This window comes from Lissotriton vulgaris, chromosome 4_1, assembly GCF_964263255.1.
Source record: "Lissotriton vulgaris chromosome 4_1, aLisVul1.2, whole genome shotgun sequence".
NCBI lineage: Eukaryota > Metazoa > Chordata > Amphibia > Caudata > Salamandridae > Lissotriton > Lissotriton vulgaris.
Window position 1 is genome coordinate 165,674,220 of NC_141691.1, and position 25,967 is coordinate 165,700,186.

The following is a 25,967-nucleotide window of genomic DNA, read 5'->3' on the forward strand; positions in this document are numbered from 1 at the left end:
GGGGCATCACTCGGGGACACCGGGGCATCACTCTGGGGCATCACCACGTCACTCGGGGACACCACCACATCACTCAGGGACACCACCACATCACTCAGGGGCATCGCTCCGGGGCACCACCACATCATTCTGGGGCACCACCACATCACTCTGGGGCATCACCACATCACTCGGGGACACCACCACATCACTCGGGGACACCATCACATCACTCAGGGGCATCGCTCCGGGGCACCACCACATCACTCTGGGGCACCACCACATCATTCTGGGGCACCACCACATCACTCGGGGGCACCACCACATCGCTCGGGGGCACCACCACATCGCTCGGGGGCACCACCACATCGCTCGGGGGCACCACCACATCACTCGGGAGCACCGCCACATCACTCTGGGACACCACCACATCACTCTGGGACACCACCACATCACTCGGGGGCATCACTTCGGGGCACCACCACATCACTCCGGGGCACCACCACATCACTCGGGGCACCACCACATCACTCGGGGACACCACCACTTCACTCAGGGACACCACCACTTCACTCAGGGACACCACCACTTCACTCAGGGACACCACCACTTCACTCAGGGACACCACCACATCACTCGAGGGCACCACCACATCACTCTGGGAAACCACCATCTCACTCAGCCCAACCACATCATCACTCAGCACCACAACAGCACTGGCCTTGCTTGCTACCAATAAGCATTGCCATAACCAATAGGACTCGCATTAGGAAAGTGTAAGCTATTGGCTTTGTGAATAACAATGCTATTAATTTATATATTTTCAAAACATATTTAAAAAAATAGTCATTTACAATACCAATAGCTCACACTTTCCTATTGCATTGCAAATGTTTGTTTTATTGCTGTAATCCGGCTCCTCCGCTTGCACTACCCCCTCCCTTTCCCCCCTCCCTCCTGTTCAGCTTCATTTGTGTCCTCTAGCTGTGAATCATGCTCCTCTGCTTGCACTCCCCCTCTTCTTCGTCAGTTTCATTTGCGTCCATCACTGTGAATGCTCCTGCTTCCAGGCACACACACCACCAGCAGTCAGTGCACACTTCCACCAGGCACACACCACCAGCCGTCCGTGCACGCTTCCCCCAGGCAAAACACGCACACACACACACACACACACACACACACACACACCACCAGCAGCAGCAGTCAGTGCACGCTTCCACCAGGCTCACACCCACACCACAAGCCGTCAGTGCACGCTTCCACCAGGCTCACACCCACACCACAAGCCGTCAGTGCACGCTTCCACCAGGCGCACACCCACACCACCAGCCATCAGTGCACGCTTCCACCAGGCACACACCCCACCAGCCGTCAGTGCACGCTTCCACCAGGCACACACACCACCAGCCGCCAGTGCACGCTTCCACCAGGCACACACACCACCAGCCACCAGTGCACGCTTCCACCAGGCACACACACCACCAGCCGTCCGTGCACGCTTCCACCAGGCACACACACACCACCAGCGGTCAATGCACGCTTCCACCAGGCACACACCACTAGCCGTCAGTGCACGCTTCCACCAGGCACACACACCACCAGCCATCAGTGCAACCTTCCTCCAGGCACACACCACCAGCCATCTGTGCACGCTTCCACCAGGTACACACCACCAGCTGTCTGTGCATGCTTTCACCAGGCACACACACTACCAGCCAACAGTGCACGCTTTCACCAGGCACACACACCACCAGCCATCAGTGCAGCAGGCAGGCTGTTCAGAGTTTCTTGGTAAATGTGTTCGATGCCTGGGAAGGAGTGGGTCGAGTTTCCTTAAACCATGCTGAGTATGCAGGTGCAGTGCATGAACTCTTGTGTGAGTGAGGCAAGCCGCCTGGGGCTCGCTCACTCACTCCACACTTGTAAACTGAACCTGCACAAGGCTTTTTCTCATTTGCAAAGTTCGGTGCACGCGCATACCTAGGCAGCCCTTACATCCCCGGGAATGACTGCTTCCTACAACCAGAATGGAAACAACATTCCGAGCAATGAAAACAAGTTCATTTGATGTAAAGAACTGTTAACAAAAACCATGTCCAGCTATTGAAGTTCTAGCAACTTAAACAAAACAGGAACAAAAAACAAACAAGCACTGGCATAGCCAATAGGTCTCACATTTGGACCCTATAAGTATTTAGTTATGCAGCAGAATAGCCTTGGTGCAACACCACCAACTGTTGCATGGCTAAAAACTTATAAGGTCCCAAATGCGAGACCTATTGGCTATGCCAATGCTGGTTATCTTTGTACCTTAGGAAGATTAATTCCGTTATAGGTTGCTACACATCCTTCAAAAACAAGTTAAGCCTTTTCTCTTCCTACTTTTCCTTTTGGCAGTGAAGTCCTTATACTGCGGATTCATTTTCTTGCGCGTGGCCAGGTCTTGAAGAACTTGAACTTAGCACAACAGTGTAAACCTAGCCTAAACCATAACATTCATAGTAATTCCTTCCCTCTGAGCTGCTTACTCCTGCCGCTAAATCACACTACTCCCATATTGGAAACACATCAATTGATGATTTCATTGGCCTGATAAGCACACACAGAGGTCTGTTACAGCCAACACGTTCACAGATTAAATATTTACGGCTATTTGTAGTAACTAGTTACAGAAAGCAGCAAACAAGTAGCATGATGTCCGAGAACTGACACGCTGGCAACTACTCCATGGGAACTAAAACCATGTTGGCAACCATGTAAAAGTAAAATTGTTTTTATTAAAGGCTACACATAGCTAATAAACCAACTTTCACTCTTGGCAAGTTACTTTGCGCTTAACTAAGAAACTGAGGTTCTTGTTATAGACGGAGTTCCAAAATCATGTAGTTTATTTCAAAGTTTTGTTCCACGCCAAAGGTATATATATTTCATGTTTTCTCATAAATATTTTTCCGTTTTCAATTCCTTCTTATATAAATTGACAACTCTCCATCATTGGCAATAACAAAGGAACATGCAGAAAAATTCCTAATTTTGTCAGCACGCTACTCCTTCCTCCCAGTAGTTTCTTAGAAAGCTGTTCACTTCAGGAATAGGCGTGAAGCAGGAGCCTCAGGGTGTGTAAATTGGTCAGTGTAGCAGTTATAGAGTAACACCCAATTGTGGAAATGTAACATTAGAAGTGCGCACACACAAAAAAGCGGCGTTTTCTTCAAGGCAAACTTGTAAAACCAAGCGTTGTGGTAGTGGGTGGATTCGTAGGTGACAAGTCCTCACAACTTCCTCCAACAGGCTAATTGTTAATGGGAAATACCTCTTTCCTTTGGATTTGTACAAAAGGTTTCCAATGTCGGTGTTGCAATCAGCATTAAACTTCAGGAGTGTAAATAACCTACTGAACGAGAAACGTTACTCGTTTTATCTTAACAAAATATAAAATGGGTAACACATTGATGTAGGGGTAATCGCAATAAAAATACACCAAAAGTTCTTAGAAATGCCTGGATGTTGCGGCTTTAAAAAAAAAAAAACAAGAGATCCAGCACAGTCCAGAAGATGCTCCTTCAGGTCTAGGACTCCTGAAAGCGGAAGCAGTCATTTGCAATTTTCCAGACCGTATTGTCAGGTGTCACTTGTGCTGTCAGCAGTAAGTTCTGATTGAAGTCACTCGGTCTATTTCCTTCGAAGTTGACGGTTCCACAGGTCACCACTAGGACGGTTGTCTGGCCTCCAGTAGCTTCGTCTTGGAATAAAGAGAAGAAAATGCATCAGCACATAGAAAAGGGACATCTCAGATCCATCAACAACAAATTGCAGTATCTAACTGTTTACTACAATAAATCTCAAAGGGGCTCAGAAGAGGCTGTGACGAGGAAATAACTAGATAATCTGAAAGCAAACAAAAAAGAACCCTATCGCCAGCAAGCAGACACCTACAGCACAAAGAAAATGCAGAGGGCTTTGCCGTAGTCTGCCCCCTGGTACCTGCCTAATTCTTCGTGGTTTTAAATTATATTGTCATAGCAGGGGCACTTTTAGAGAAAGCAAAAAACGGCTGCCAGACATTAGGCTGGCCAGCATTTTTTGACTTTGAAAGCTTAAATCAATAAAAAAATAAATTAAAAAAAAAAAAGCCAACAGATGTCCTGTGGTGATTTTTAATGAATAAGTGTATACCCTCCCATCCCGTTTACTCGCACTGATCAGCAGTAGTGATATTGTTTGCGTTTAAAAACTCTTTGCAGACTCAAACTTACACTAGAAACACAGAAAAAATAAAACATTTTATATAACTGGCCTCCATCCATAAACAACCATAAACATTTTGTTTGTTAAAACAAGAATAGTTTAAAGCAAGAATGTTCTTTGCCCCAGAGTCCTTAAAGAGGAGGGACCCATGGACAAAACGCGCCATCGAACATGTGCCCAAAAGACCATCTGTAAATACATATACATACTTCCAAATGGGCATAAGTAAATCCAATGAAAATCTTGCAGTACTAAAAACAGTGCAAAAGAAAAAGAATCTGGAAAATTAACATCTCAAGTAACAGCTTTTTTTTTACTCCTAGGCCCCTACACAACACCAAGAAACTGCCTTTGCAAAAGATCGGTATTCAGTTTCCACACCCCACTGGGAAGGCTGCTTTTTATGTCAAACGACAAAGCTGCACACAACTTCTTGCAGATACATTGGCTGGCTCAGAGGAACCTAAAGTTTAAAAAGCCACTTCGAGGAGTAGGTAAGAGGGAATTTAACACCAATTCTTTTGCGCAGAGAGATGCCGATTATGGATTTAAACCTCAAGACCACCCTGGTCTGGTCAAAAACAGCAGAAGTCAGATGAGAGCAAAAAGACAGAGCTGATCAACTGTCTTCGAGAGGTAATAGTAGGTGCTGATCAATGGCCTTAGAAATGGAAACAGCAAAACAAACACACACACAATATTTTCATACCAGTTGAAAACGAAATGGTTACTTACTAGTAGTAGTAGCGTTGCATCTAGAAAAATTTTCTGGATTTACATGCTGTGCATTATTCCGCCAGCTAGTGGTTGGGTCCGGAATTGTCTTACATTTTTTTTCTTGTTTTGGTCGCTGTCGACCACCATTTGGTGCCAGGTACGTCCCCTGTGTGACGTTAGACGGTATCCTGGAGGTCGACGTGCGTGGTGGCCATCTTCGGATTCTTTTTTCAGTTTTCATTATGTTTTGTAATCTTTGAGATAATTTTGAAATACTGTTGTAGGCTTTTGCTTCCCACTTGTTTGTTTTCCTTCTCGGGAAGGCCGGTTGGGTCGCATGTGAATCTAGAAAATTCTTCAAGCTGCAAAAAAATACTCCTACTGGTAACTAACCATTTCGTTTTGCAGCGGGAATTCTTTCCTGGATTCACATGCTGTGCATCAGATTATGTAGTGGTTTTGCCCCTTCCTTTCTGGGAGGCTGTGGTGAAAGGAAAACCTTGCAACCAGGTGTTTAAGCACCTTCTGTCCAATTTGAGCTTCCTTACTCATTTGAATATCCATACAATAATACTTTGTAAAGGTGTGTGGTGATGCCATTGTTGCTGCTGAGCAAATGCAGTCAATAGGCACATTGGCCATAAAAGTCAGCGTTGATCCTTTCTTCCTTGAGGCGAGAGCTGTTGGTTGCAATGTTAGTTCCTTTTTGGCATTGCAACAACATAATTGGATAGCTTGTACTATGCATCTTGCAATAGTGACTTTTGTTACCGCAGATCCTGTGTTATGTGCATAGCAACGAATAATTGCTTTGTTTTCCTGATTTTTTCCCTGTTTTCAGGAAATAATAAAGTAAAGCCCTTCTTACATTCAGGGTATGAAGGCTTCTTTCTTCTTTTGTTTTTAGGTCTTTGAAGAAAACTGGCAGTAGAATGTTTTGATTTAAGTGATACTTAGATACCACTTTTAGTAATAATTGTGGGTTCGTTTTTAAGATTACTTTATCCTTTAGGATTTGTAAGTAGGGTTCTTGTATAGTTAATGCCTGCAGCTCCCATTCTCTTCGTAATGATGTTACAGCAATGAGAAAGGCTGTCTTGAGATTAATACGTTTCAGATTCGCTGTATGCATGGGCTCCAAGGGTTTGTCGTCAGTTGAGAAAGTACCTTATTTGAGCTCCATGTTGGTACAGGAGCAGGTCTTGGTGGAGCTATTCTTTCTGCTCCTTCTAGAAATCTTTGATGACTGGTCTTGTAAAAAAAGCTTTTGTATGTTTTCCTCTTGTATATGCCACTATTGCTGCGAGGTGCACTTTGAGGCTTGAAAAACTGATGTTGCTGTGCAAGAGGTAAGTAAGATATGTAATAACTATTTGTGTATTTATAGAATGTTTTGTTTATAGTGCTGCACCATGTGGTGTATCTCTTACAACTAGCTGTATAACATTTTCTTGTGGACGGTGGTCTTGCTTCTTTTAGAATTTTCATGGGTCTGAGCAGTAGATTGAGGTGTCCAAATTCTATGTATTCAGGCGCCAGGCTTCTATTTGTAGCGTTGCTGGCTCCAGGTGAAAGATCCGTCATTTGGCAGTAGATCTTTTTCTGCTTTGATCCGGATCATTTCTCCTTCGGATAGTTCTAGGAGAGTGGAGTACCAGGTCTGCCTTGGCCAGTGAGGAGCAATTGGAATCATGTTTGTTCCTGGTTCTTTTGCTTTTTGTAGCAATCTTTCCATTAGGGGTATTGGTGGAAAGGCATAAACAAATGTCTGACCAGTTGAGTGAAAGTGCATTTCCCTTTGACAGGTGGTGCGGAAACCACAAGGCAAAGTTTTTGCATTTTCTGTTCTGCATAGTTGTAAAATCGGTCCAATACTGGAGTTCCCCAGATGTTGAATAGATACTTTATATACTGTGGTCTGCTTTAACTCCCATTTGTGGGAGCAGTTCTGTCTGCTCAGTTGGTCTGCTGTAATGTTGTCTATCCCTGGTAGATGTACTGTTAGTAGACTGATCTTTTAGGGTACTGCCCAAAGCCAGATTTCCTATGCATGTTTGTTGAGGGGAAAGGACCTCATTCTACCCCGTTTGTTCAGGTAAAACATTGTAGTTGTATTGTCGGTTTGTATTAATAGGTTTATCCCCTGAATGTTTCTGGAATGCTTTGAGTGCCAGAAAAACTGTTTTCATCTCCAAAAAATGGATATGATTTGTAGTCCTTTTCACTCCACTGACCATGAACTTTCAGCTGGTTGAGATGAGCACCCCACCCGTTGAGTGATGCACCCGTGGTGACTTTCACAGATGGAGTTGGGTACTTGAAAGGTCTCCCCTGTGCTAGGTTGTTGGATACCCACCATAGGTGCCTGCACCCTTTGTGTAAAAACCACTAGATCCTCCAAACTTCCCGTGGCTTGTGACCAGCTGTTGGTGAGCCATTCTTGGAATGGGCGCATGTGTAGGAGAGCGTGAGGGATGAGTGGGCTACATGATGCCATCATGCCCATAAGTTTCATTACCTGCCTCACTGTCAGAGACGGGCCACTCTGGAAGAGGGCTGTTTCTCGATGGATAGCTTGTATTCTGGCTTGTGTGGGATAAGCCTTGGCGTTTTCGGTGTTCAGTCTTGCTTACAGGAAAGTTCTCTCTTTCTGGTGTTGTTGAAGATTTCTTGTGGTTTATTGAGAAACCCAGTGTTTGGATTGTTTTTTTAACATGATTATGACATGTTTGTTTTGTGCATGCCCTTATTAGCCAATCGTCTAAATAAGGGTAGACGTTGATTGTATCTCTTCTCGGGTATGCTGCCACTTTGTGAACACCCGTGGAGCAGATTTTATTTCGAATGGGAGTACATTGAATTGGTAGTGTGTTCCGTTGTGTAGGAATCTTAGGTACTGCCTGTGCCTTCTGTTCATAGGGTTATGTAAATAGGCGTCCTTGAGATCTATTGTTGCCAAGTAATCTCACTTTTGAATCTGTGGAATTATTTCTTGAAGGGTACACATTTTGAAATGTTGTGTTAGTATGAACTTGTTTATGAATCTTTAGTCTATGATTGGCCTTAGAGTTTGGTCCTGTTTGGGTACTAGTATGGAAAGTAGTTTTGTTTGTACCACTGTTGTAATGGTACCTTTTCAATTGCTTTTTTTTGGCAATGTTCTTTTATTTCTGAGTTGAGCAATGTTTTTTCTGATCGGTTTAACTTTCTTGTTTTTGGTGGATTTGCAGGTGGTGTCTTTGCGAGTTCTATGCAATATCTGTGTTGTACTAAATTTAATATCAAATTGTCTGTTATCATTTTCCATTCTTTGTGGAAAAAGGATATTCTTCTGGCCACTGGTATTTTGTGTGGGTCCGTTTCCATGATTAAGTCAGTTAGACCACTTTCCTCTTGCTCTAGAGGATTGGCCTCTTCCTCGAAAGGGTCGTTTCTGCTGTTGTTGCCAACCTTGGCAGCTAGACTGTTGGCCCATCTGTTGGTTTGGGTTCTGCCCCCGAGATGGTTATGCCGCTTGCTGTCCTTTACCAAAGCTGCCTCTACTTGTGTTTTTTTTTGTTAGAGAAATCTCCTCTTTTAAAACAACATCTTTGCTGTAGGGCTCCCATATCCCTTGTTGTTTCATTGTCTTTTTTAATTTGTTGGAGGGATTTATCCACCTCTGTGCCAAACAGAGCTTCACCGTTGAATGGTCAGTTGAAAATTGAGGTCTGAACTTCTGGTTTGAACCCAGAAATTCTGAGCGAGGCATGCCTTCGGAGGATGGTTCCTATGCACATTTGTCTGCTTGCAGTATGTGCTGCATCCAGGGCTGACTTTAGGCAGGTGTTAGCCATGCCTTTCCCTTCCTGGACAATAGATTTTGCCCTCTTCCTGTCCTCCTCAGGGAGTCTGTTCAGCAACTCCTCTACTTCATCTCACTGTTGGTGTGCGTACCTGTTTAAAAGGGCATTAGAGATGGCAATGTGCCACTGTGTTGCTGCTTCTTTATCCCTTCTCCTCCATGTCCATCCTTTTGCTTTCCTTTTCAGGTGGTGGCCCTGTGTTGGAGACTGCATTGCTTCTCCTCCTGGCTGTAGTGACAATGATAGTCAGGTAATGTACTTTCCTGAATATATTTTGAGGAGGGTTTGTGCTTCTTCTCTACTCTGGGGGTTACCCCCTGTTTGAAGCTGGTTCTTTGAATGCTTCTTTGGCTTGGTCCAGGACATTTGGCTGCATAGGCAGCTATGGTGTCCCTTTTGAAGCTGGTGCCAGTGTTCCTAGCAAGAAACATGTATCCCCTTGGTCCTCCTCTAGAGGGACTCCAAATTGATTTACTGCCCTTTTGAGAATGTCATTGCAGAAAGCTGTCACCAGGAGGTGAAGCTTTCGAAGGATAGCAGCAAATCTCTTCCTCTGGACTCTCGGTTCGAGATCGTTCCATTGTTCCAGGAAATTTTTGGAGTTCTCCTTCTCTTTCAGTAAATATCCATATTCCTTGGGTTCTTCGCCTTGATGTTCTGGTGTCTGGGGAGTCTCGAAGATAGCTTCTTCTCCTGCGGCGTCTTCTGCCTCTTCGGCGTCGAAAGCTCTGGTCCGGGCGCCGGTGTTTTCAGGATACGATAATCCTTCAATGAGGCATTGAAGTCCTTTTGCAGGAGCGCTGCCAATTCTTCATCGAGTCTTTTCTTTTCGACCTCGAAGGCTCTCTGAGCGTCAGTGGCCGGAGATTTTCTTTTTCCACCCAGACGTCAACGTTAGTCTTCGACGATTTAGTGGTCTTCATTGCGGGTTCAGCGTCGACCCCTTGTTTCAGCGTTTTACCCTCCTCAGTGACCTTTGGTTGGGTTCGGTGGGGTTCTTTTAAAATCGGGGTTGGCATTCAATTGCCTTTTTGCTCAGCATCGGGGCTACCTTGTGTTCATTGCCCTTCGGTTCCGACGCATTTTTAAGGTGTCTTACCTACTCTGCTTTCTTTTTTGGATCCTTAGCCTTTTTTATCCGCGTGGATTTTTACGGAGTCCCCACCTAGGACCTAGAAGTCCGATCCCTCGTGGGTCGACTCCACTGGTGCTCCATGTTCCTAGTCGTCGCTCGAGAAACCCAGGTCTCTTAGAGAGGTTTTCTTCGCTGTCTGCGACATTGTGGCGTAATGGGCCTGTCTTGGACTTCGACGCGTCCGTAGCGTTTTCGGTAGAACACTGCGCAGGCCTCACAGTCCTTGTGGTTTTCAGGCAAGCAGAGGTTGCAGACGTTGTGTGGGTTGCGTTGTGCATTCTTGCGGTGGCACTTAAAACAGAACTTGAAGGGGTTATTCTCCATCACCCCAACCTCGCCATTTGTGGACCTGAGTGGTTCTCTGGTTCTGCCTCCCTCACGACGTTGATGATCGCGGATAACTTTTCGGTGATGTCGATCATCGATTTTGTTCTTTGATAAGCTTCTTCTTTTTAATAGTTTATTTGGGGAACAACAAAAAAAATCTTCAGAGCTTCCAGTCTTGATTCCAGACCCACCGGCGGAAAAAACAATCTGAAGATGGCCACCACGAACGTCAACCTCCAGGATACCGTCTGACGTCACACAGGCGACGCATCTGGCACCAAATGGTGGTCAATAGTAACCAAAAGAAGAAAAAAGAAAGAAAAAAGACAATTCCGGACAAAACCACTAGGTGGTAGAATAATGCACAGCATGTGAATCCAGAAAAGAAATCACGCTGCAAAACAGTATTTCTGCAATGTTTTTCTCCAGCTAAAGAATGGCACTTAAGGTACTTGTAAGATATTAACCCCTCCACTGCTGGTGACTGAACCACTCCGTCATCATCCGTGGTCGTGCTGTGCTGATGAAAGAGCGGTTCTGTCACGGCCCGCTCGGCACGCCTGCACGGCGCGGATTCGCCTGTTGTCAATGATTATCAGCCAGTTAAGCATCCATTATATAGCTGGACTACTTAGTAAGTCGAATGGACCGACTGGGGGGCTCTTATGAACAGTGGTAGCTCAAGCTTATTTTTTTTTTTAAACACTTTATTGCAGACTGGACAGACAAAATTACAGTACCTTTGACCAAATATCCATCACAGTCCCCTTTTTTGTTTCTGACCCTATACAAAACTGCCTAAGTATAAGAAATGGTGACATCGTATTCCTGTCTAGTAACATCTTCTCAGGACCAAAGAAAAGCATAACATCCCTCAATGTTCATCCAGGACAATATTCAACTACTCTGTCAGTGGCAGGATAAAAAAAATACCCAACTCCACCCTCCCTCCCACAACAGTCTACCCACCCCGTGCCCAACCTCAAACCCACCCACTCCTGGTCGCCCTCTACTAAAGTCTAGTGCGTTTGCTAAGGCAAGTGACATAAACCAACATACTTATAGTGACAGGGAAAAGGAAAAACCTGGTCTTCATGGCATGGGTGGGTGGGGGTGTGTGGAGGGGGGGGGGGGGGGGGGGGGGGTGGGCAGGAGAAGCGAAGCTCATCCGCCGACCCTTCTATAGCGCCGCGACCTGTGGCACCTCATCGTCCAAACCCTCCATGGTCAGTATCATCGCATCCCAGTCCATCGCTATGGGTTGTTTCCTATGGCCTTTCTCTTCCTCCCGTCTCAAGGCCTCCCCTTCTGCCTTGCCCCACTGTAAGAGGTCTGAACGCCATGCATGCACACTGGGGGACCTAGGGGATTTCCATTTCATCGCCAAAAGCAAGGCCAGATCAATAAATTGCAGTTTAACCTTCCACGCCTTAGATCTCCTTCGCATCCCCACCAGGCAGTACAGGGGTTCCAACAGGACCGGCAGTTGTGTTATTGTATGGAGGATCTTACATAAGTCGTCCCAATAGGACGATAACCGTGGGCAGGACCACAACATGTGAATAAAATCAGCTTCACCACCCTGACAGCGGGGGCAACAATGGGTGGAGTCTGGGAACATACAGTGAATTCGCTTCGGTGTAAGGTATGCCCTGTGGAGTACCACCGTTTGAATATGCCTAAATTTAGCGTTACGCGATACCCTCTATGGGTGTTCCAGTATAAGCTGCCAGGTTTTATCCGGTATCTCAACGCCAGAATCATATTTCCAGGACGCTCTAAGTGCAGTGAGCGGAATTGCCCAGTGTTTCCGGATCCCCGTATAGAGCCAATGAACCAGATGTACCCCCTCGCCCATATAGTACAGCAGGTACACCAGTTCGTGTTGTGTTGGTTTTAGTCGTAGGGGTACCCACGTACTCCTAATGTAATGGGAGGTCACGGCATGCAATAAATATGTGCGTGGGGGAGCTCCTGTGATTTGCACGAACGAATCGAAGTCTAACATTGCCTCATCGACAAAAAAGGCATCCACTTCTATTCCTTTGTCCGTCCAGGCCTGTAGTGCAGTACGTGTAAGGGTACCCTGTGGTGTCGGAATACCCAATAATGGTATAATCGCCACGTAGGAAGGTATTGAGGATGTATAGGCGAAGGCTTTTTTCCAGCACGTGAGCGCTGTATGCAAAAGGGGAGGGCAGTTCGGGGGAATCCGGGCCCCTGGCAAAACAGTGGTGGCTCAAGTTACCGGTTTTCCCCATAACTTAGCTTCAAAAGGATACAGGAACAACTTTGGATCTATTAATTGCTGAACAACTGTTTATCAGCCCATAACAAATTTAATAATCTGACCATTTCTTAATTCCTTCCTCATCCCCACTTTAAAAAGAAATAATAAACAGTCTACCAAGAAGGTACAAACACTGTCCTAGCCACACAACATACTAATGGATCCTAATTTGGTAGGATAATATAATTTACCATAAAACACGATTACTTACTTTATGATGCATTACAATGGCACCACAACATACATCATTAATAAGGTTGCCATCCTAAAACTTTCAAAACTGAAATCCAAGAAATGCACTTCAGAAGTTCACGGAAGACCTGAACAAGGAAATGATATCTGTAAAGTAGATGAATCAGGGGTGTTCATCACCCAGCAACGATAATGGAAGAATGGAAAATTAAAACCTCACTTTCTGGCCCAAAAAGTGGGTTCTCATTGGTCTTCAGCAGAAGCGCCAGGGTTCTGTTCACAGAGGCCCATCACCCACATCACAACAAAATACATCCACACACTGACTGATAAACAGCGGAGCAGTCAGCCAGCACACACACATCTGTTTATTGTTATAATGTGTACTTTCAAATGTTAGTGGAGTATGTGATAGTCATGCAGGTGGAAAATAGTTTTGCCTGCTCCTACCCTTCAGCCTCTGCGGCTGAAGGTGAGGTATATTTCCATTTGCCTCGTCTTACTCTTTTTCCTACACGCTCTTTCTGAATCTATATTATTAACAGACAGAATTCTTTTAAGTTGTTCTATTCGGATTATGAAAGGCCTTTGGAACTGTACCACTCGTGACCGACGCAACTGTGTTTGTGGGCTACTAAATACATTTATCCTGCTTTCAAAGAATCTAAATCAAGGGATGAGTATGTCAAAATTCTTTATTGCAGCGACTATTAATCGCACAACTAATCAGAGCTGGTATGATGTAACCTGTAGGATTAAAAAAGACAAAAGAGTTTTTGTAGAGGGTTGAATGAGACTAAGATCAGACAAAGAGAAAGGGAAAAAGAACGTTAGTCTCAAGCACATTATTGGGAATGGAACAGAGATTTTAAAGGAACCACCCCCAAGATTGAGCACGGACATTGCTGAAAGGGAAACTTTATGTATCGTAAGGAAGCAGGAGGGGGATGAAAGACTCGAGGTATTGGGGTGGAGTGAATGTGAGCTTAGCTATTTAGTCAAAAGCAGGACCTTTGCTGATTTAGAAGGGAGTATCAAAAAAGTAGGTGTGTATGATGTGTATGTTTATATGTGTATTTCCATTTACCACATAACTGGGTAGTTAGCGGTTATGCAGCTTTGATCTTCCCCAGAATCCGTCACACTAATGAGCTAGACATCATGTTTTGGTTATAAACTTTTATAATTCTTTTGATAGGGACAGGCCAGTTAGTAACCTGATGATGTTAAGTTCTTTCCTGGTTGATTTTAAAGAGTCCGCAGAGTAGGATTGTGCCATCTTGTTGATGGGAGATTTCAATGTTCATGGTTGTCAGGATAAATGCCCCCCAAATGTGTTATTTGGCCCCCCGGACGAAGAAAATATCCACTTTGAACATTCAGAGCAGGGTATTTTTTTGGAAACCTTGTTGGCCGAAAATGGGTTAATTCTGCCAAATGGGTGTGAGGAGGATATCCCCACGTTTATAGGTCATGGCAGTGGTTCCGTGATTGATTACATATTCCTCAGTAGTATTTGGGATACATCAGCAGCTATTCAGTTCTAGGGTCCCACTTTAGCGACCACAACCCTGTTGTATTAAAAGCTAAGAACATATTTGTTATTAAGGAAAGTTGCCCAAACCTGGTAGATAAATATGATATGCGGTTGACAGACCAAGCACGCAGAATCAAATGGTGTAAGCTAATTCCAGAAGAGTTTTTCTGTAACCTCTGTCTTAGTAGTAGGGAGGACCTAAAGCTATGTATGGATGTTCAGGCTGGGGACAGTGAAGTAATGGAGGCGTATAAAAAGGTTTGCCTCGACATTCTCTCCAACCTGACGCGTCAGGGTCAAGGCAGAACACAAGGGAAGGAAGGCTGGTTTGACAAGAACTGCACAGCGGCTAACCATAAACTTAAGGTAGCACTTAAGTCTAATCCAGTAGTTAGACGGCTCGTGGCCACTCTCAGGAAAGAATACAAGACCGCAATCGAAAGAAGGCGGCGTGAAATTAGAGAGGATGCCTGGGCCGACCTGACCTCAATTGAGGTTTTAAAAAGCAGCGCCAAGTTCTGGGCTGTGGTCAATCAACCCCATTTCTCTGATTCCAGTAATAATGAATTGGACTGTGGAATCCAAGAAGACAAATGGCACTCGCACTTTAGGTCCGTTTACGAACAAGAGACTTTGGTGGCAGAAGGCATGACTGACTTCCCCCAATTGTCTTATACCTTAATCGTGAATGAGGAGGTGGTGGCCATGGCCATTGGTATGATGACCAGTAATAAAGCTCCTGGACCAGATGGCGTTCCCTCTGATCTTTTTAAAGTCGACATTTTATTTTGGTCCAAAGTTTTAGCCAATGTTTTTAACAGAGTTTCTAAGACAGGCATTCCTGAGTCATGGACACAGTCGGTTATTGTACCCATTTATAAAAAAGGGGACCGGGGGGACCCTGGCAATTACCGGCCTATATCCCTCATTGATTCTGCAGTTAAGGTTTTAGGGACAGTGGTTCTAGGTAAATTGACCAATTGGTTAGAGGAGACTGATACACTTTCTCCTCTACAGTACGGTTTTAGAAAGGGGCGCAGTACTATTGACCAAAGCCTAAACCTACAATTGCTTATCGGGAAGTACACCTTAGCTAAGCAAGGGTCTTTGTTCATTGCCTTTATGGATCTGTCCTCGGCATTTGACCGAGTAAACAGATTCAAATTGTGGGGTCAGCTCCTTAACATCGGAATAGATCCTAACATAGTGCACTTCCTAGCAGACCTCCATAGGGACCTCACTGCAACGGTCCGTTATGACAGAAAGGGGAACTGCACGGAAAAAATTAGCATTATCAATGGTGTGAGGCAGGGTTGCATTCTTGCTCCCCTGCTCTTTACACTATATATCAATGACCTAGGTCGAGTTTTGGGTGCAGCGTGCAAGGACATCCCGAGGGCAGGGAAATATTTACTGCCAGCCTTACTGTATGCGGATGACGCTGCCCTCCTAGCCAGAACTGCAGTAGGACTTCAATGCCTGTTGAACTCTTTATGTTTTTATGAATAATCTTGATTTAAGTGTTAACTTTGGTAAATCCCATGTCATGGTAGTGGGCCATAAAGCGAAGACCAAAAAAAATGTGATGTCATTATATTGTAACGGACATAAGCTGTCACGAGTCCCCAGATTTCCCTACCTGGGGGTTGTTTTTGATGAAGGTTCCACGTGGCACCCTCAAATGGTGGAGAAAAAAACAGCCCTGGCACGCTTGATTTCTGCGGTGTTGGGCTTCTCCCGTAAACTAGGGGTGAAGCCCATTGAGGCAGTACTAAAAGTATATGCTGCCAAATGTACTGCCATCGCCATGTATGGGGCAGATTTGTGGGGCTTTAGGCCAGTTACATCGCTTCAGGTCAGGGAAGATAATTTCTTAAAAACGCTTCTTTCCCTCCCAAGATCCACTGCAAGCTTCATAGTTCATCAGGAATGCGGCGTGGATTACTTGGAGGATAAAATTGCCATGGCCCCCCTATTAAAATGGTTAGCAGTTTGGCTAAACCCAGAGCTTGATGTGAACCATGAAATTCTAAAAGACTGTCTATTGCTAGATCATTGGGAAAAGATCCCTTGGTTGAAATATGTACAACAAATGTGGGAAAAGCTGGGCCGGCCCGAATTGTTCGACAAACCTGCTAGTCTGGTGAAAGGCGATTTGAAATGGGCTAAAAACACTTTCCTGCTGAACAGAGGAATGGACAGAGAAGGCAGGGAGCTGCTAAAGCCCTCTGTCAGGACCCATCAACTGATCGTCTCCTCTGGCCCTGAACCGGAACTTTACCTTAAAGTTGTCAACAATGCCAATCATAGGTACCTTTTAACGAAGTTCCGATTGAACAAAATTCACCTTTTCATTTCTGGCCGCCCTGGCTGGACCAGGGGTATGGACTTAGATCTATGCAAATGCGATGGCTGCTCAATCATGGACACTGCCCATTTTCTGTTCTTTTGTGACTATTTTAAGGGCATTTGGAAAAAGTTAATTATACCATTGTTAAAAGGAAAAGGCTTTAGGCAAGTGAAGCCAGCTTTGTTGTACCTTCAACTCTTGACGGAAATATGGGAAATTTACAAACGTGGCTACATTTTTAACCATAGCGGTGAGACTCAGCAAAAAGATCGCTTGGTCCTAGTTGATTTTCCACAAATGTTAACCATTGTAACTTGAATCAAGTTTTTTTTAAATTACAATTTCTTATGAACTCTCCAATTATTGATCATTGTATATGCGGTTGTTTTTAAATTCTTGCCACCATGTATTGTATATTTTATTAGGTACTCCCTGCCCTTTCATGTTGTATTTTATCATATATTATGCAGCCTGGTGACTTGTGGACCTCTTTTATGCTTGTGTACTTTTATGGTTTTTGTGATTTAAACCGAATAAAGTATCTTTTGAACCTTTGAGCTAGACATCCCTTGATCAATATCTAAAACGAAGCAAGCAGATTTTTGTGATATTTTTGGAGCATTTATATCTTCAATAGGAGTTACATTAAACTATGTTAAGATTTGAAAGCTATCAACCCAGTAGAACAGCTTGCTACTAATACAGCAGGAGCTCCAACTTTGATAAAGAATTGCTTGCTATGAGGGCTATGGTCATGCAGAACCACCTTAAGTTAGACTTGCTTCTTACGAAAGAGGGCACAGCCTGCAAGGTCATTCATGCCTAGGAATGCTGTGCCTATATCCAGAAAATAGACAACCAGCAAAATAGCTATGTTGCTAACATTACAAATATCACCAATGAGCTAACTTAACTGTAAGAGACAGGTGCCTGGTAAGGAATAGGCTCTGTATTTGGGCCTATTGGAAGAGGTTTCGCTATGGTAAGTGAGTGGCTAGAAGTATGGGTGGGGAATACTGAAATTGCTATTAACTCCTCTTTTGATTATACTAATTAGTGTTGGATGTGTGCTTCTCACCCTAAAATTCTGCTAGGGAATTTCATCAAGCAATGGGATGAACTGTGGGTTTAAGAATCTATCAGCAATGAGAGGAAGTAAAAGAAAGGATTGATGTATAGGAGGAAGAGATGTAAAAGAATCTCCAGGACATTATGAGGGACTTGAGAGAAACCAAGAAATAGAACCCAAAGCTGATGACTGATGTACTATAATGTAGGTGTATGATGTACAGTGATGATTTAGACGTCATTAGTGGGAGGGGTTGTGGGAGAAGTTTGCTCTTTAGATTTAAATGTATTAGAGATTGAGCTTGTGCCAATACGAACAAAGCGTATGCTTTATTCCATCTTGGATTGATGTCACCGCACACCACATGATCTTGGTTGTTAAATAAAGATTTGTAAGCTTTTCACTAAGACGGTGAGCATTCCAAGAGGCTCCTCACCACGCTGTACCTAACCAAGGACATTCTAACGGTCTAAGACCATCGCTTATATAATGTGTCAATTACAGTGCTTCAATAAACTGAGCGCATCTGCAACAGTATTATGAGAGAATCTTTGAATATATTCTGTAGTAAAATGTTTCTGCTTCCTTGTCCCTCATTGGTTTATATCCTCAGATCCAATTTACTTGTGTAGTAGTTCATAAAATCCTTTGTCTGAAGTCCTGTAAAATTATGTCCCTTTCCTCTGTAACCAGGGACCCCTATTCCGACCTTTATAAGGCAAATCTATGCTGGATTTTTCATCAAACTTTACTGAGTTCTTTGGACCTATATTCTTTATTGTCAACCACATTTATGATACATTTCATATATTGTACTCAATAATTCTTTATATAAACTCCTCAAAATTTTGAGCTGTGTCTATTGTTCTTACTGAGAAGGTCATGGTTCCTACTATTGATTTGAGATCACAAGAAATAGAGACCAGGCCACTCTGGGAGCACCAAAGTCCGAAGCCTCCCAGCCTGAGCTGCTGGTAAAATTAAGAGAACAGATTTGCACGTCGATACCAGCCACTTGATAATGATCAACAAAACTGGAGCACAAAATAGCAGGCCTCTGCTCATGGCACAGTACACCACAAGGCTGCTGAGAAGACAGTGGCCACTTGCAAACTAGTCGCAACTGGCATGCTCCGACAGAGACGGGCAATGGTGTCCAACCTGGCCACACAGAAACTCAAAGATTCTTGCTACTGGGGAGTTGCCTCGTCAAGTCAGGACAGAGCAAGGACTGTCTCCGCAGCAGTCTCTAAACCAGCTTAGTAATTTCCCACTCAAGGAGTCAAACTGGCACAATCAACCACCACAAACATTTGCAGAGCATTCCAACCTTTTAGAAAAGCAGGTGCAAGCAAAGTGAGTAAAAGGAAGCCTTAAATGACAATACCTTAAGGGTAGAGATTATTTACATGTGCAGGTTTGTTTACAATTATATGCACTACATAAATGTTTATATTGTACACTTTATATTCTGTGCCGCCATTCCCAAGAACTTTGGTTCTAGAAGCCATCCGACATTCTTCAGTTGCCCATTGATGGATCCCGAAGTGCTGTCTTCTTGGAGCCGGTCGCGAGCACATTTTAACTTTACCTTCACCTTCATTATCTGTTCCTGTGCAGAGTCTTGACTGTGGGTTATCCCACCTTGACATGTTGGTGGCAAGGATCAGGTAGGTATGTTAGAAAACATGAAAATAAGAGCCAGAGGGGTCTACTATCTGATAAACACTGAAGGTTTTACAAAAAACATTCCAACCTGTATCCTGCCCAGCCAGCCCTCAGAAGGTATTTGCTTTGGACTTCACAGGACCATTTGCTTTCCTAGATTCAGACAAAAGGTATTGGGTTGTTGCAATTGATTATTACTCTAAGTGGGTGTGTTCTACTCGTTAGTGCGCCTAACAGAATGTAATTCTATTTCTGGATATTTTCTCAAGAGTGTGCTGAAAATCATTATTAATCATGGGACTAATTTTTCATTTTCTGACATAAGCATTTCTTAAAACATCATGATTTCAAATGCTTAAAAATAGTTCTTTATAGCCCCTACTCACACAATCTCGTCACGCTAGCAAAAGAAAGAGGGAACACAAACTCTAGTGTCTAAAATTGAATTTTCATTACCCATTTATGAAGAAAATCTGGAATTACACTACTCCTCGTAGCAGTGACAGGCGTTTTGCCTTTCAGATTTTTGAGAAGTAGGGAGCCAGAGTCGAAGGTTAGAGCTGGGAGATTTCATAGTCATTCTGTACTTTTCAAGACTAACCTTGATTTAAATGATGTATGACAGAAATAATCTAAAGCAAGTTTCTGTGAAAAATAAATGTGACATCAGAAAATGAAATGTACAGAATGTAGAGTTTAACAAGCATTGGCAAGGCCATTAGGTCTCGCCTATGCAATGTGTTTTAGCCAGGTTGTACACCAGTGTGATTGCTGTCCAGCAAGGCTAAAAGTTAGTGGTGTGGGGAGGGTAGAATAAGGTGGATTGGAGAGTGGTACATTGAATTGTGTTAGACTGCAGTGGGGTAGATTGGGAGGATTGTAGTAGGGTAATAGAGTGGGTAGATTGGAGCGGGGTAGAGTTAGATTGCAGTGGGGCAAGAGAGTGGGGTATAGAGGAGTGGATTAGAGAAGGATAGATTGGAATGAGTGGAGTAGACGGAAGAGGGATGATTGGAGTAGGGTAGTTTGGAGTGGGGTTGATTGGAATGGAGTGGGGTAAATTTTGAGTACTGGAGTGGGGTAGATGGCGGTGAACTGGGGTACTGTGGAGTGGAGCAGATTGGAGTGGAGTAGAGTCTAGGAGTCTAATTCCTGTAAATGGTCATGGACCTGTCTATCTGTAACACAAGCTCAAGGCCCACGTCCCAAGCAGGACGCTACGCTCTTCCAGCAAAGCCCTTCTCTCCGTACCCAGAGTTCGAACAGTCAGAAACAGAGATAGAGCTTTTAGTAAAACTGCCCCAGAAGCATGGAACTCCCTCCCCATTCAGTTGAGGTTAGAGCCCGATCACATGAAATTTCGAAAACAGCTAAAAACCTGGCATTTCTAGCCAGCTGAGCCCTCCTACTTCCTGTATCAGTTGGTCATAAGGATCCTTTCTGCCTGCCAGCGCTCTGAGACCTTCGGGTGGTTTATGTGCGATACAAATGAAATAAAATGGAAAATGGAAATGGAAATAATTCCACCCCTTGCACCTTAAATACCTTTATCTTCAATGTCTTATCAAGTGAAAGGGGAGTGGGGGTGGGGAGGGTTTAAGTGGGGATGACACGCGTGCAACACGTTCCACTACCTAATTCCAAGACTGATCTCTGCAAAGTAGTTTTATTTTGCTGCCACAGTAACAACGTGCACACCAAAGAAGTAGAAAGTTGCGGTGGCTGCACATCTGTGTCTAAGCTGCAGTACAGCGATAACAATGCAGTACTTTCCTAAATGCAGTCAAGTTCAGAATCACTTGAATATCCAGTGGCAGCTCATTCCAGAGTATAGATAGAACCCAAGTTTTGAAAAGCCATGTGTTTTTTTCTTACTCTTAGACACTTGAGTGGAGGGTTCTTAACCCTACAATGTGCAGAAGGGTGTAATCTACCAGCTCAAAATGGGGCCTATAATATGCCTTATGGACAAAAGAAGCGGTCTTCGATATAATCCTCTTTCCTATGGGCATCCAGCTTAAACGGCCTTTGAAACGCGAGACATAATCAAATTGATTTAACACTATTTTTACTGCATGTTCTGGATGCACTGTACTTTTACTCTAGCATTGACAGGCAGACGCATCTGGCTAGCTTTATAGCAGTCCATATGAGAGAGGACACAAGCACCCACCATATGAACAATCATCACTACAGGGAAGAAGCGACTGATTTTCCTCATGGTTTAAAGTAGGCTGAATCTGGTTGTCCAGACCTAATACATTTGAGGTCAAAAGGATTGTTGATCAAACAACACTCCCAAGTTCTTTACTTTGGAACCTGTGAACTAGCATTCCCAAACTGTTTTGTCCACAGATTAGGAGAAGTCGTCGCCGCCATCTTATTTCTTACCCAGCTTTAACAATTACTGGTCACACAATTTTGGTTGCTCAGATGACAGTTTCAGCCTTGCAACAGCATCTGTTGATCTTCGATCGAATTTCAGGAGCAACTGAGTGTTATATGTATCAAACCAACAAGGGGATGACAAAAATAAAATAGGAGACAGAGCTGAGCCTTAGGGGGAACAGAATAATGACAGCATTGCAGACTGAGATCTGTCCTTCAGGCAGGAGGTAAGCCAAGTTAGTCTTTTTCTATGAATTTCAATACCTTAGTTGGTCTTGATGGATATAATTTCTGACTACGTCAAATGCCACAGCTAAATGTAAGATCACTTTGCAATGCCCCTAATGTTGCAAAATACTTATTTGGCCCAATGCTGCCACTATCAGTGCCTACCTGCCGTGTTTAAGCCAAAAACCTGCATGATACTTGCTGAGCGCTCTCTCTCTCTTCCAAGAGTTTGGACAGCCAAGAGGCCAGGTGCTTCTCTATCACTTTTGCTATCAAAGGCAACAGAGTAATTGACCTACATTTTTTTTATAGTTCAGCCGCATTCAAGAGACGTCCCCCACCACTCATTTTTTAAAATATTTGTTTGGGCACTAGGCCTCACCTCACAGAATAATAGCTGCTAAGCGGCGGTCTTCAATTGCTGGAAAGAACCCTTTGAAGACCTCAATGGGGCATGGTTCATAAAGAGATACAGATCTCAGAGAAAGTAAGACGGTCTTTAGCGGTTCTGGACCCAATAAAGGCAATTCTTGGATCACAGGACTACCCAAGCAAGGTAAGTGACTGGACCTCTACTGCTGCACGAGTGAGACCAGGTTTAAAATCTACAGACCGATGCACCAAGTGATCATCCCTTGGCAATTAAGTTGATCACAGGCTCATAGATTTTAATAATCTTAGCAAGGGAAAAAGTCAGCTAGATTTCTTTAAAAAGTCTGTTAGGCAGGGATCTGTCAGCACACTAGGAGGGTGACTGAACTTATTAATGATGTAAACTAGCTACCAGTGGCGATAGTGTGTAGATTTGAACTGTTCCACAATGAAGGATGTTTTCACTGCCTTGAATTCCTTCGAGGTGCTTTTGGATTTGTTTTACAGATGTTGAACTTAAGTCTTTCCTGTAGATTGTTCTATGCCAGGTGACAAGCTTGCCCAGACCCATTTTTCCCCATTCAGTTTCATTTGATTCTGAGGTTTGTTTTGCTTGGCCCAGTTGATATGACAAAGAACCCGAGGGCACAAGTAGCCCCCATACTGGTGCCCTTGATTTGAAGGTAAAGCTCATCCTTAAATAAGAAAAAGTTTCTCTTGAGGATGAAGAAGAGGCAGGACATAATAAAATCGCTATTGCCCCCTCTTAAAACCTCAGTCTCTAAAATAGACTGTATAACCTTCAGAGTGTCGTTTTGCGGGATATTTGTATAGAGGGCTTCTATATCCAGGGCGACCAAGAACTGGGTCGCCCTGTTGAAGTCTCTACCCTCAAACGTGGCAATCGCATGGGAGGTGTCTTTAAGATACGACCTTTGTTTCTTCACTAAGGGTTGCAAAAAGTGGTCTGCATAGCGGCCGAGTAGTTCCAGAATGGAACCAATCCCACTTATGATGGGTCTCATAGGGGGATCTGCTGTATTTTTGGCAGACCATAAATTGCCGGAGTAGTAGGATGCGTGTTAAGGAGAAATTTGTATTCTTGATCGGTTATAAAGCCTTCTTCCTTACCCCTTATCACTGACTCCCTTAAGGGCCGACAGTAATACCAATTTAACTTTGGTCACTTGTCGTAATCATTCGGAACAGGTAGGCATTGACAGTAATATGTTTTCCTACATGTCCAAAAGCCTAATTTAATATAAATGTATTAATATAATATTTCCTGATACCACAGAATAGTCTTCCATCAGCAGCATCTACCATGAGGCGATAATTGAAGCCCATTCTTCAATCAGGACACGGAACAGTATTATTACAAGTGACACTCCAGATTATCCTAGGGTAAGCTGAATTTAAATAGACTCGTCCACACGTCTATCCTTGAATTTTGGGTGCTCCTTGGTATAATCCATTCGGGATATCCCACCTTTCCCTTTTGAGTTAAGAGTAGTCTCAACATTGCCCCCCGGTGGCCTCTCGCCATTTTTTAGTAAAATCGTCCGATGTGGAATCTAAGACGTAAAATTGGGTCACCTATGAATGTTTTTTTTAAAATGACCCCTCTTTGAACATACAGCTGTACTTGTTTTTAATGTTGTCATGTTTTCAATGCACTTTGGGACAGTGAAAGACAGATGTGTTACTAATTTTCCACTGTTGATAAATCTTATGGCCTAATTTAGTGTGGTAACGGCAATGAACCAGTATCAGATTTTTGCTCCCAAAAAAAAAAAAAGATAATTCTTTTGAAAAGGTATATGTGTAACCATAGAAAATAAACTGATTTACGTCCAGAATCCATGATTCCTATGCTATCAATAATGAGTCTAGCGACAATGTAGAAAATGAATGGTGAATAAGTTGTGATTTTTCCACACATCACCAATAGGTTTGCAACTAGTTTACTGCATTAATATTGATGTTAACTATTTGCATGATATTTACTTCTAGGGCGATTGTACACACCCCCTGTGCTTAGCAGACAATTCACTTGTCTTGATAAAGGTGGTTATAATAAAGAAACATCACCGAAACGCGTCGACGCAACCAAAACTGTATAATTCAAGTCTCCAAACTACATACATTAAAGGGGACCCACGGGCAATTTAATGACCTGCTCTGAATACATGCCCACCAAACATTAATCACAAAAAAGTACCAGAGGGTCAAGAGTAAGACAGGCTAATTATCGAAGACAGTGAAGGTGTAACGCTCCCACTTGCCATATGACTGAAAGAGAAGTGATGTAGAACATGCCAGATCAAGATCAGTGTCTGGTCTCTGGCTCCCATCAGTCACCACTCGGAACCGCCCTTCATCATTTGGGGCTCCGAGTACCAACACTATACTAGATCTTGGTTCTCTAGCAGAAAGAAATTAACCTTCCTGTTAGTTAGTATGTGTTGGTATTATGGTCAAGACCATGTGTGTTGGTGAAGTAACTGACAGGGTTAAAAAGAGGGTGGTGTGCAGTGCAAAGGAATACCAAGAAAAATAATAAAGAGGGTAAGTAAAATTGGTTTTAAGGAGCAAAAGAATAATTTAATGGGGTATAGCTCCTAGCACCAATATTAAAAATAGCCAAGACAGGGTAAAATCTATGGCCTGTCTAGTGGTGTAACGTGGTCGACATGTTCAGCAAAACCGGCCAATAGCCTTGCTTTCTTCAGGACCTTAAATGTACAGCTACTGCAAACAGAAAAACTCAATGTGACAAAAGTATTACAAATAAGTGAAATATAGTGTAGGAACGACACTGAAAAGTCACCTGAACCTCTAGGTGTGTCTGTTCCAGATCTTCTCACATAGTCAGCGGTGGACTGACTAGTAAGAAGTGTACACCTCACCCCGCCTGGCTGCGGCTCAGGACTGGTGAAGCACCGCTCTATCCGTCGGTACTTCTTAGCGGCATCTGTGCCGTCTGGGGAGCCAGAGACCAGACACTGATCTTGATCTGGCATGTTCTACATCACTTCTCTTTCAGTCATATGGCAAGTGGGAGCGTTACACCTTCACTGTCTTCGATAATTAGCCTGTCTTACTCTTGACCCTCTGGTACTTTTTTGTGATTAATAATTCAAGTCTCCAACACTACAATTGATACGCTGAGGTGGTAGCGATACAATACTGGTGTTATCAGATCGGAGCAAGAATATACAAATCTGTATCCAACAATTGTATGTTGTAACTGTTCTGTCTGCTTGTAATTGTGCAGGTCGCAATTAACTGTACGGTCTCAATTTTACTTTTGTTTTAGATTAGGGATCTAGTTCAGTTATCCCTATTAACTGTTGTTTTTATAATGTATTCAAAATAAATGAATTTTATACTTTCCCTATGCATTTGTTGTATGTAATTGTCACGTCATAAGGTTCGTCATTTTAAACCTGTACTTAGTTGTGCCTTAAGGGAACTCCTTCTCTCTTACTTAGGTTTAATAACCCCATTTCCCTAGGCTTACTAAAGGGGTACCTCTCTGTCTTTTACATAAACAAATAACTCACCCAAAACTGCGGACCATTCAGAACTCTGTGCCCAAATCCCCCAACTTCCAATG

General features: G+C 43.6%; 1 protein-coding gene across 1 annotated transcript in view; it reads right to left on the reverse strand.

Annotated features, from left to right (window-relative positions):
- Positions 1 to 2,739: 2,739 nt before the first annotated feature.
- Positions 2,740 to 25,967, reverse strand: part of NXT2 (nuclear transport factor 2 like export factor 2) — a 45,505-nt gene continuing 22,277 nt past the window's right edge. The window contains exon 4 of the mRNA XM_086918457.1: positions 2,740 to 3,724. Within this exon, the coding sequence (XP_086774583.1) occupies positions 3,552 to 3,724 (173 nt within the window). The 3' untranslated portion in view covers positions 2,740 to 3,551. The remainder of the gene's footprint in view (positions 3,725 to 25,967) is intronic.